The sequence below is a fragment of the Giraffa tippelskirchi genome, chromosome 13, assembly GCF_054371585.1.
Source record: "Giraffa tippelskirchi isolate mGirTip1 chromosome 13, T2T-mGirTip1v1.2.pri, whole genome shotgun sequence".
Taxonomy (NCBI): domain Eukaryota; kingdom Metazoa; phylum Chordata; class Mammalia; order Artiodactyla; family Giraffidae; genus Giraffa; species Giraffa tippelskirchi.
The window spans coordinates 90168107-90181472 of NC_137287.1; the positions used below are offsets into that span (position 1 = coordinate 90168107).

Here is a 13366-nt window from a genome sequence, read left to right on the forward strand (position 1 = left end):
AGGGCAGAGCTGTACCTGGTACCTGCCATACCACAGTAAACACGTCTTTCATTCCCTCTTCAAGTCAACCAACAATTCTCAACTAGAGGCACTGCCTAAATTTACAGATAATTTGTGCTACAAATTCTCTGATGAGCTAGCTGTTTAGAAAACAAGTTATTTCCCCAGAGAACCAGTTCCCCATGTACAAGATAAGGCCCTTGAGTCAGCCAATAAAAACTTTCTAAAGCACCCTGGCTTTGAAACACAAAATCTTGAATGCTGTAACAGAAGAATGAAAGATGCTGTCAGCCAGTTTAACTACCTGAGCACTAAGAAAATGAATCACGTCCTCTCTGGAGTGTCCAAATACATCTCCTTCCCCTAACAGGTCAGTAATACGCTGTCTTTCCCTCAGGGGTACCCTAAGACGACCCTCCTTTCTGAGGTAAGGGATCTGCTCAGTATGGTGGCTTCAGGCAGTCCTGCAGGGGCTGGGGATTTGAGAACCCCAGGAGCTGGCCAGCCCTTACAGCCTTCCTTCTGTCATCAGACCTGCTATGGAGCTGTCATACTCCTTATGAGGACATTGCTTAAGCTGCCAACCAAAATGCCCTAACATTGTCCTTCCCATATTCTCCTGTCCCATGTAAGTGAAGGTTGTTCTGAGGATTCTGACTCACTGACTACAGTCCATGATTACCAGGTTGCTTTCTCTGCCCTCTGCGTTTGCTCCCACTTCTCTAGCAGGGAGAGACAGAACGTATACGTTTACTCTGCTGTCCTTGCCCTGAGGATAGTCCTGTCGCCACAGGCTCCACCCCTTGAGCAACATCCTCGGGTAAAGGAAAAGGCTGAATGTGAAGAGGGTGGAAGAAGGGGACACGAGGGGACAAAGCAAGACTGCAGGAGAAGGTAAAAGAAGACAGTTCTTTTCCTTCCTATGCCAGCTCCATATCCATGGAAGCTGGGGCCTGGGGATGCAAAGTGCACTTCGCACTTTGAGGGAACACAAATCAGCAAGAAAAGACACAAACAAAAAAGGACAAAGTGGAATAAGAGTCACATTAGAAGAACATACACAAGATGCATGTGTAGGAATTCAGAGAGAACAACGGAGGCTTTGGGAAGTCAAGGGTGCTTCACAGAGAGAAGAGGAACAAGCCAGGACTGGAAGGCTGCAACGGAGCATAAGCACAGGATGGTAAGACAGCACAGCGGGCTTGAGGAGGAGCTCATTTCTTGGTGAGTGCAAGGAAGGAGACTGCAGGGCTCAGGGACATACCTGGAAGGGTGGTGGGACAGAGAACAAGGGAGAAGCCTACAGGGTGGGCACATCCCCATTTTTAAACAGGGAGTAGGGCTGTAGCCTCCTAGCACCCAGGAAGATGCAAACATTGAAAAAATGACACCACGGTGGCACACAGAACGGGGCAGAGGAGAGTAGCCTTGGAGGCAGGGAAACCAACTGGAAACCTAGCAGAACACAGTCCAGGTCTGAACTTCAGGAATGGGGGCAGTGACAGAGTACTAGAGAGAAAACTTGCCCTGCCAGCTGGTGGGATGGAAGGAGCTGAGTTCCAGCCTGCACAGCTGGTCAGGAAGTGGTGCCACCCACCTAGAGAAGAAACACAATAGGGTTGGGGAGAGGCAAGGCAAATGCCATTAGGCCACACTTCCCCGTACTCCAGTCAGTCCTTCCAAGCAGCCCTAGGCGAAGGTGCACAATACCCCATGGGCACGCCGGCATTCCCAATTTAGTGCCCCAATCTCACCTGCATCCAAAAGTAGTCTGCAGCAAAGTTGTGATTCCCACACAGAAGAAAATGGTCCCAATGAGCTGGCTGGTGGCCCACTGGTCATATCCCACACACATGGCGTCGGCCAGCAGAAAGGGCACTGCAATGGTGCCGCTAAAACATGTCAGGTAATGCTGTGGGGACAGTGAGACAGAGGGGAAACGTTAATCTTTATTTGTATTTTTTCTGATTTTACCCTAACTTTGCCCACTCCCCTGTTGTTTTTAAAAAGTAGCACACATGAATTTGTTTTTTTAGGTACACACTCGTCATATGCCAAATTGTTTTTTTCTCCCCCCAGCATCTCTATTACATTTTCTCGTCTTCTAACTCACCTGTATTATTACTTATTACTTGCACGAATCCAGGCTAGGACAAAGGAAACTCAATACAAACACCAGTAATGTTTTATCTATAGAATTTTTACTGAGAATATTTGTTTTTTTAAACTACTTTTCAGCACCAATTGCTAAAACCATAGATCTTTCCCCTCTAATCTGTTAACATGAATTGTGTGGCACTGAACCATTCTTGAAACAAACCCTAGTTACTCATGTTAGATTTTTCTCTGGAATTTGATTTGCCAATATTTTATGTAGAATTTTACAACTATGTTTTGAGATAATTCATCCTTTTTTAAAAATTCTTTTAGGTCTGGGGATTAAAGTTACAAGCTTCATTGCACAAGGCATTTTCCATCTTTTCCTACGACCTGACATTATTTAACAGTAATCAGGGAAGCGATAAGCTCACACAGCAGCTGTGGGAATCATCCAGAAAGAGCCAGTCCCACTCCTCCTTTAGGATCCCTCCCCCATTCCTTACGGCCCTGGCAGGACATTTCAGCTCTCACTGCTCACATCCTTTCCTCCCAGAGGCCTGTCTGTTCAGGTCTTACTTCTGTTCTGCAAATTTCCTCTTTTCTTCCCAACAGTTCCCCATCTCTGCTCATTTTTGCCAAAATGAGCTGCTTGCAGCCCAAAAAGATCAACTATGTAACAGTAACAGGTGTTTGGTGAAGGGAACAGAACATTCCCATCCAGGACTTCCCAGAGCTGCTCACAAGACTGCACTGTCAAGAAGGGAATGATGCATACAGGGCTTCCCAATCTTATCTGAAAAGGGAAGACTACTTCTGGACACATTTATAAATATTTCAAAAAACGAGTTTCCTGAACCTCATTTGAGACATTCAGCCCTAGGGAAATTATTTGCCCAACCAGTGAGGTCCTTTGGTTATGCCTTCTTTATTAGAATGCCTTTCTGTCCAGGTTACCAAGTGTTTTACTACCTAAGATGAGGGAAGGGCCTGGAAACTGAACCGAAGTATCAGCTGTCAGCAGGTACAGTCCACCTCCTCCAAGTGAAAAAACTTGTAATGAGACTGATTTCCTTAGCTTGAACTGATCATTCAAACTTGAGAAAGTAAGAATGGAAAGTGAGACCTCAAAATCAAAGCAAACACAGACCAGAGCTATGTGTCTGGGCAAAGAGCCTTCCATGTCATTCCCTTTCTCCTAAAGCTCCACTTCGATCATAAATGGGAAAAGGGAGTGGTGGCTGGAGGGAGAGGGGGGAGTGGATACCAAAGATGCAGAAGTCCTGACCCAGCTTGGGTCACCTCTCGCCCCATCCCTCCTACCCATTCCTTGGCAGCTTCCCTACTCTGCTCCCACTGGAAATTGCAAGCACACATTACTAAGGCAAGCGTGCCTTCCTTTAAAAATAAGACCGAAGCCTCTACATTTATGTCCTGACCAACACAGCACTTTTTTTTTTTAATTGAAGGATAATTGCTTTAAAGAATTCTGTTGTTTTCTGTCAAACCCGAACATGAAACAGCCATAGGTATACATGTATCCTCTCCCTTTTGAACTTCCCTCCCATCTCCCACCCCATCCCACCCCTCTAGGCTGATACAGAGCTCCTGTTTGAGTTTCCTGAGCCATACAGCAAATTCCCATTGGCTATCTATTTTACATATGGTGATGTAAGTTTCCATGTTACTCTTTACATACATTTCACCCTCTCCTTCCCTCTACCCATGTCCATAAGTCTATTCTCTATGTCTGTTTCTTCATTGCTGCCCTCTAAATAAACTCTTCAGTACCATTCTTCTAGATTCCATATGTATGTGTTAGAATACGATGTTTATCTTTCTCTTTCTGACTCACTTCACTTTGTATAATAGGTTCTAGGTTCATCTACCTCATCAGAACTGACTCAAATGCATTCCTTTTTATGGCAACACAGCACTTCTTAATGTCACCCATATTTCATGGCAGTTGACAGTGACTATGGATTGGTTAACTAGGAATGAGAGATGAACACTAATCCTTCTTATCTCTATTCCTCTACGTTCTAAGTCTCCCCCTTTCCATACATCTATGATCTTTTTTCCTTCCTTCCATGTCATTTCTCTTGCTTATTCCCTGAATATTTTCCTTTTTTCCTACCATGGTTAACCTACTCCTCCTGTTTTCTTCCTTTCACTGTTCTGAAATTCACATTAACAATTACCATTCATCATCCTTAAAAGAGTAATTTAAAGCTGTCAATAACTAAAAAATAAAAATTGAATTTTAAATAATCTAGACAGACAATTCAAGCATCTGCTGGTGGTTACATTCCAAAGGAATCATCTTACCTGTAACCCCAGAAATATGCACAGGTACCAGGGCGGAACATCTTCTATGGTATAAATCATATCTGATCTCTGGGGGTCTAGACTGCCAGTGCTATCCAAGGTCTCAGCAAGGGAGCTCTGTGAGCAAGGAAGAAAAGAAGTTGTTTAATAAAAGCAAGGTCTAAGGTTAACTCAGCACAGGCTGTTACTGAAAAACAACTTTATAAAGTGGCTGTCACTCTAATGTAAAATTAAGCCTTTATTACCTTTGACACAATGTCAAGCACACTCAGTGGGATATTCTCAGGATTTAGGGGCTCAATACCACTTGCCATCAACTCATATCCAAGAGCAACCAGCTTGCTCAGAGCTTCTCCCCAAATCTGGGCACCTCCTGCATAGAGAGAGATGCTCCCAAGGTTGAGACCACAAAGTAATACCATGGCATGAGTGATACCATCCTTGGGTGGTAACCTGAATGAAGAAATATTATAAAATGCTACCTACTTTCAACAGCACTAACCTGTTCCTCCTATCCCATCCCATCCCTGCAAGGAAAAAGATTTTTGTACCTAAACACCCTTCTTTTATTTATTTTTAAAATTTATTTTTGGCTGGGCTGGGTCTTTGTTGCTATATGTGGGCTTTCTCTAGTTGCAGCAAGTGGGGGTACTCTCGAGTTGCGTTGCACAGGCTTTTCATTGCAGTGGCTTCTCTTTTCACAGAGCATGGGATCTAGAGCATGCAGGTTTCAGTAACTGCAGTGTATGGGCTCAGCAGTTGTGGCACATGGGCTTTAGCTGCTCCACGGCATGTGGGATCTTCCTGGACCAGGGATCAAACCCATTTCCTCTACACTGGCTGGCAGATTCTCAACCAGTGGACCACTAAGGAAGTCCCAGGAAACACCCTTCTTTTAAAACACTTCTGCTCAGACACAAATGTGAGTGAAGAGAGCACAGGTATACAGATACTATGATTCAAAGAAACCAATACAATTCTGTAAAACAATTATCCTTCAACTAAAAATTAATTTTTAAAAAAGAAAAAAAAATTCAAGATGCTCAAAAAAAAGACTAAAAATATATTTATAGTTGAGGATAACCCCACCAACCCCCATTACTGAAGATTTTTTTTTAATATTGTGTTGCCTGCTTTATAAACCAGAATCTTTACAGAGACCACAGGTTATACTCCAGACATTTCCGATCAGCTTCAGCATCACTTCTGACTCATCCAGTATCTGAGCCAAACTGAAAACTTGGGGAGTTCCCCTACATACCCTCAATGTTACCCTGTTTCTAAAACCATACAAACAATTTCTTGGAATCCAAGATGTGCCCTTTTTTTTTAAGTTTTTTAATAATAAAGCGCCTAAGAGGAAACAAAATTACAAGATGTGCCACAAAAAAGATAAAGATGACAATACTCTAAACCTTGGTCACATCTAGCCCAATTTGTTCCACTTTCCAATGGATATGATCCACAGAAAGATGCTGAGAAAGATGCTGACTCCTTGTTTATCACTCCATTTTTCATACACTGGAATTTGAACATATACTGGCCAAATACTCTTGAACAAAGAGTGCTGTATTAGTGACACAATTCAGCATCACTTTCAAAAGCCTAAAGGTAAATATCAAAAGTAAACGGACATTTGATCTAATCCAAATGTGAATTGAATATGACCTTTCTGAAAGAATTTTTCTTCCATTCAAACAATGGATATTGGTAGGTCTGCATTATTAAATGGGTTTAAACATATTATATGTGTCTTTCAAAACTTGTTCATAGGGGTGGCAGAGAAGGTACACATGGTGAGGAACTTGATATGCAGTTGGGTGTGCTTAGCCGCTCAGTCGTGTCTGACTCTTTGTGACCCCATGGACTACAGCCGGCCAGGATCCTCTGTCTGTGGGGATTCTCCAGGCAAGAATACTGGACTGGGTTGCCATTACCTTCTCCAGAGGATCTGTCCAACCCAGGGATCGAACCCAGGTCTCTTGCATTGCAGGCAGATTCTTTACCACTGAGCCACCAGGGAAGCCATGATATGCAGTGATATGCAGTAAAGGATTAACTCAGCAGGTCTGGGCTGTTCAAACCCTGCACATTTGAAAGAAAAGTTTGGTCCTTACCTGACACCTGGAAGATATTTCAATGTTTTTGGAATATCCTTCCTCTTAACAGTGTATTTGTTTACCTGAATCCCTGAGCTGCCCTTCATAGATTATTCTAACAGTGCAATTGACGATGGGGGCCTTGAGCCACATGGTATCAATTTGACTCCAGAGGGCCTGGCAACACTTCTTGAGTGTCCTCACACATTGTTTTGGGGGAAATTAAGCACTGCCCACATGACTCCATTAGGAAGAGGACAACTGAAAGTTTGCTCGGTGTCTCCTATACCCTGCCCTACATGGTTTTTTCCATTGATTTTAATCTGAACCCTTTTTCTCAAATAAGCTATAACCAGAAGCTTTTCTGAATTCTATGAGTTGGCCTTGTTGTTCAGTCACTAAGTCATGTCCAACTCTTTGCGACCCCATGGACTACAGCATGCCAGGCTTCCCTGTCCTTCACTATCTCCCTGAGTTTGCTCAAATTCATGGCCATTGAGTCAGTGTGAGTCATCCAAGCCAATCACTGAACCTGATTCAGGACTCCTAAACCAGTCTTGGATATCTCTGAACGAAGTTGACCATTTGCTGATATGATGCAACTATGTACACTGGACTCACTACACAAAGGACAACTCAACACTATCATAGTGCCTACACATTGGAGTCTTACTGCTCATAAAGTAACAAAAAGAAATGTCTGAAAACAGAGTACAGTAACAATACAATTACTAGATTAGTATAATCTGTTACAATAATATTGTAAGCATTATTACTCTAATGATTCCCAAATGGCTAGTTTTACCTATAAAACACATGAACAGAACTGAAAAGACTAAATCTGTCTTCTTGATAACCTGGAAGACTAAGATTAAGATGTGTACACAAATGTATGTGTGTGTGTGTGTGTGTGTGTGTATATATATATATATATATATATACTGTATACACACAATTTTTCTTTGTAATGAGTGTGGTTCTACAGCTCAGTAATGGAACTAATGTAAATGTCCACTGATGATATCAAGAAAAAGCAGGAAATTGTGTGGTCAAGGGGATCAGTAAACCCTGTCAGACAAATGCTATACTGCTCCTCCCTGAGACAGAAGAATGGTCACTGCAGACCATGGTACCACATTCTGTTATCACAGCATGAACAATATGAACCATTTTAAAACTGCAAAAACAAAAACCTCCAACAGAAAAGTTTCTTTGAAAGATGATTACACTGTCAGACAGAGTAGGAGAAATATTGGTTGACATCCCTTATATGTGGAATCTAAAAAGAAATGAAAGAAATGAACTCACTTACAAAACAGAAAAAAGACTCACAGACTTATGGTGAGGGTGAGGGGGTGAGGATTGGGGGAAGATGGAAGGAGGGAAAGTTAGGGAGCTTGGGGTGGACATATACAAACTATATTTAAAGTGGATAACCAATAAGGGCCTACTGTATTGCACATGGAACTTTGCTCAGTGTTATATGGCAGCCTGAATGGAAGGGGAGTTTGGGGGAGAATGGACACATGTATATGTATGGCTGAGTCTCTTCACTATTCACCCTTTCGTAACATTATTAATTGGTTATACCCCATTATTTCTGGAATATGTAGAGCATCTGTATGAGCTGTGACCCATCTGGGAGAGGGAAAGACTCTACAACATAGGTGCTGGAGGGGAAAGGTATAAAGAAGTCAGCTGGTTGACCAGAAGCCGAGAAATGTTCTATGCTTGAAGGCACAAGACAGAACAGGGATGGGGAAAAGATGGGACTTAACTCTGCAAACCAGTCAGACACCGTGCTGCCTGCCAACTGCTATCCTCACCCTTCAAGACACAAAAATGTATTATTTGAAGAATACAAATCAGAAATACCTCAGACTGAGGAATACTATGTGTGGTTTTAACCCACAAGCATGAATAGTGAGACCCTTATCTAGAATGCCAGAAGCTACAGGAAGAGACTTAGAGGACTCCTTTCCAGATGAACTGATCAGCCTCAGAGACAAAACACTACCATCTACAGACCCTAAGGTGACAAGCTAGCTTCCCCTATTCAGTGGAAAGGCTGAACAGAAAACTTGATCCACACACAATGATTCTACAATCATATTTTTTATTGCCTCACATTCCTTCAAAAATAAGAGCCAAATAAACAGAGGAAATAGGTCCATGTAGTAGAAAGAAAACACACTGGCAGGGGGAGAAACCTGTCTCCTCACAAAAGTATTTTGAACCTGGGAGGAAAGAGATGTCATTTTCAAAGCTCTAATCAGTAAGTAAAAACAAAAACAAAGAGTAAAAAAGATCTTAGGAACTAAAAACAGGATAGGAAAAAAATTCAACAAACGGGTTGAGAGTCCCAAATAACAAAAAGACAAATGTAGGTTAAGAACAATTTTTATGGAAGAAAACAGAATATAGGAATCAAAGAAATAAGAAAATTCCTAAGAACTAAAGGATATGCTTGCAAATTAGAAAAATACACTAAGTTCTCAATAAATTAATTAAAAAAGATTCAGGTATTTTTGAAAACTCAACAAAAGAATCTAGTATGTCAGGAAATTTAAGGACAAAGGGGAAATAAAACATGAGTTTTAAGAATTTGGACAGAAGGGGAAAAAAAAGAAAAATCAAAATGGTAGGAGCACACGAGGGAAAGACAACATGAATAGAGTGTAAGAGAAAAAAAGATTGGAGAGAAGTGATAGAGAGGGCAGACAAAGTATATCCAAAACAGACAAAACTGGAGCTCCCAAATAAGAAAACCAAAAGAAGAAACTAGAACAAAAAATAAAGATATAATTCAAGATAACACTGCTGAAGTAACAGGAGACTCGAAGCTAAATATTGAAAGTGCCAGGAAAAACTGTTACAGGAGGTCAGCTTCAAAACTTATGATTATTATTACATGATAGTCAGTAAAGTTACTGAATATAAAAGATAAATAATCCACAGCAAGGCAAAAAGATCAAGATATTGATTTACAAGGGGAAAAAAAAAAGACCAGCCTGAGTTCTTCAAAGCCATATTCAATACCAGAAAATGGGAAAAGAGCAAACAATAAGGTATGATTCAATTATTTCCTTAACTTTGTATTATATAATTTTTCAAAACTATACAATGGTAGAAGGAACATGAAATGCCTGCCCTGTATCTATCCCTAGCTCCAGCTTCAAAATTTATTAACCCTGCATTCTTATTGAATCTATTCCCCATCTCATTCTAACTTTACTGGAGTAAAGGGATGGATTATTTTAAACCAAATCCTCAAGATACATACATTGCTCAGAAACACATATATGTCTCTTCAGTGAATAAAGACTCTTAAAAAGAACTGAAATACCATTACATACTAAACAAATTAACAATTTCTTCATATCAGCTAATACCCAATGCTTATTAAAATTTTTTCATCCTATGTCAAAATTTTGTTACAGCTGATTTGAGTCAGGATCTAACAATGTCCTGAAGATTTTACATCCAGCCAAACTCTCCTTCCAGCCTAAATGCTATAGATAAATTCTCATCCAAAATTATTCTCATGATCCAGTTCTTCAGTGTTACTTCTCTAACTTCAATGAACATATCAAATCACATAGGAATTGTATGGAAATGCAAATTCTGATTCAGCAGGTTTTGTTTGGGGCAGAGATTCTACATTTCTAACAAGCTTGTAGGTAATGATGTCAACAAAGCTGGTGCATGGACTACACTTTAATATCAAGGGCCTGGAGGATGAACTTCAGTCAACCAAGAAATTACTGGTGAAAATCAGCAAAAGGTTTGACTCAAATTAGCTGTAGAAATAAAACTAAAAGTAGGAAGTAGGTAGCCAGAATATATAAAAGTCATGTCATGTGCACCAAAAAGATACAAACATTACAATTAACAAAATGTGAGAGGGAAAAAGAAAAAGGCAAGCAGTAAATTGTAATCTAATATAGCTGGAAGTCAAACGATGATACTTAAAGCTGACAAATCAATTATAATGGAAAGCATAAGTAGTATTTCTGACCAAAATCAGATAGTAGAAGAAAGAAAAGGGAAGGAAGAAAAATCACCAATTTTGTTAGTGCTCATGGTAGATAAATGAAAATCATTAAGCTTTATTTTAAAATTAAAATTAATGAGATCTATTATCAATAATATTTTTATCAACATGAATATTCTAAAGTCCTTGTTTTTAGAAATACAAACTGAAATATTTAGGGAAAAAGGAGTATTATGTCTGTAACGTACTTTCACAGTTCAGAAATAACAGGTGTATATAGAGCAAATGATTTTTTAAATCATGAGATTATCTATTCAAAATATTAAAATTAATTTTTAAAAACAAAAAAATTACACATACATTTAATAACCTAGTGAGGTATACACATTTATGTAGGTGGGGTGGAGACTAGTAGCTCACTGTCTATAAAACAACACTCTCAGATATTTGTGTTCATGAGTGGAAAGGCATGTGGAATATACACATCAGACTGCCAGTTGTCAATTATGCTCGGCAGACCAAGAATGGAGGCAGCACATTTTAAACTTTTTAATACAATTTTGGGCTGTTTGTTAAACAAATATGCTCAAGAACAAATGGTACTAAAAGGTAAAGAAAATCTGGAAGTGAGGGGGAGGAGCTTCTGCAATGGCACCCACCCACAATGGCACCCACCCTCACTGCCTTCACAAGGTAAAAGGCACTCCTCAGCATGCAACGCAGCCACTTCCACCTCTCCAGGAGACTGTCCAAGACCAGCAGTAAATTCCCACTCATTCTACATATAAGCAACAAAATCGCAACTAGCTATTGAACAACCATCAACAGAAGACATTGGAACCCACTAAAAAAAGATACCCAGCATCCAAGGACAAAGGAGAAGCCACAACGAAATGGTAGGAGGGGAATAATTATATAAAATCAAATCTTATACCCTCCACGTGGGTGCCTCACAAACTGGAGAACAATTGTACCAAAGAAGTTCCCCACTGTTGTGAAGGTTCTAGGCCCCACATCAGGCTCCCCAGCCTGGGGATCTGGCCAAGGGACTAGGAATCCCCAGGGAATCTGACTTTGAAGGCCAGTGGGATTTGATTACAGAGCTTCCATAGGACTGGGGAAAACAAGATATTCTTGGAGGGCACAAACAAAATCTTGTGCACACCAGGACCCAAAGGAAAGAAGGAGTGACCCCACAGAAGACTGAGTCAGACCTACCTGTGGGTGTCTGAGGGTCTCCTGTAGAGGCATGGGCTGGCAGTGGCCTGCCATGGAGACAGGGACACTCTTAAGCCCTCTTGGAGGTCACCAATAGTCCTACTACAGAAACCTATAGACTCCAGGACTGGGTCACCTCAGGCCAAACAACTCACAGGGAGGGGAGCCCAGCCCCACCCATCAGCAGACAATTGTATTTAAGTTTTACTGAGCACAGCCCTGCCCACCAGACCAAGACCCAGTTTCCCCCACAGCCAGTCCCTCCCATCAAGAAGCTTATACAAGCCTCTTATTCTCATCCACAGAAGAAATAAGAACTACAATCCCATCAGCCTCCAGAACTAATACCACAATCACAGAAAGCTACTCAAAATGAAAAGAAATAGGATTATGTACCAGATGAAGAAACAAGATAAATACCCAGAAACACAACTAAATGAAGTGGCGATAGGCAACCTCCCAGAAAAAGAATGCAGAATAATGACAGTGAAGATGATTCAGGATCTCTGAAAAAGAATGGAGGCGAAGATTGAGGCGATGCAAGAAATGTTTACCAAGGACCTAGAAGAACTAAAGAACAAACAGAGATGAACAATACACTAGACAGAATCAAGCACAGAATAACTGAAGCAGAAGAATGGTAGAAATCAATGCTGCAAAACAGAATATAGAAAAAAGAATGAAAAGAAATGAAGACAGCCTAACAGACCTCTGGGACAACATTAAATGCACCAATATTCACACTATATGGGTCCCAGAAGGAGAAAAGAGAGAGAAAGGACCCGAGAAAATATCTGAAGAGATCACAGGTGAAAACAACCCCCACATGGGAAAGGAAATAGTCACTCATGTCCAGGAAGCACAGAGTCCCAGGCAGGATAAACCCAAGGAGAAACACACCAAAACACATGGTAATCAAACTGACAAAAATTAAAGATAAATCATTAAAAGCAAAAAGGGAAAAAAGACAAATAACATACAAGGGAAAACCTATAAGGTTATCAGCCGATTTCTCAACAGAAACTCTACAAGCCAGAAGGGAATGGCATAATATATTTCAAATGATAAAAAGGAATAACCTACAACCAAGGATACCCTACCCAACAAGCCTCTTTCAGATTTGATACTGAAATCAAAAGCTTTCCAGACAAGCAAAATTAGGAGAATTCAGCACCACTAAGCCAGTTTCACAACAAATGCAAAAGGAACTTCTCTAGCAGGAAACACAAGAGAAGGAACTGATCTATAAAAAAATAAATCCCAAACAACAAAATAGTAGTAGGATCATACATATCAATAATTACCTTAAATGTAAATGAATTAAATGCACCAACTAAAACATAAACTGGCTGAGTGGACACAAAAACAAGACCCAAATACATACTGTCTATAAGAGACCCACTTCATACCTAGGGACACTTACAGACTGAAAATAAGGGGATGGAAGAAGGTATTTCATGCCAATGGAAATCATAAGGAAGCTGGAGTAGCAATACTCATATCAGACAAAATAAGCTTTAAAACAAAGACTGTTATAAGAGACAAAGAAGGACACTACATAATGATCAAGGGTTCAATCCAAGAAGAAGATATAGCAATTATAAATATATATGCACCCAACACAGATGCA

General features: G+C 40.5%; 1 protein-coding gene across 4 annotated transcripts in view; it reads right to left on the minus strand.

Moving 5' to 3' along the window:
* The window catches only part of SLC23A2 (solute carrier family 23 member 2), a 138984-nt gene that overhangs the window by 50218 nt on the left and 75400 nt on the right, over positions 1 to 13366 (minus strand). For all 4 annotated transcript variants that reach the window (XM_081560773.1, XM_081560771.1, XM_081560770.1 and 1 more), the window contains exons 4-5: positions 4426 to 4542; positions 1755 to 1912 (exon numbers count right to left, since the gene is read on the minus strand). In XM_081560773.1, coding sequence (XP_081416899.1) covers positions 1755 to 1912; positions 4426 to 4542 — 275 coding nt within the window. The remainder of the gene's footprint in view (positions 1 to 1754; positions 1913 to 4425; positions 4543 to 13366) is intronic.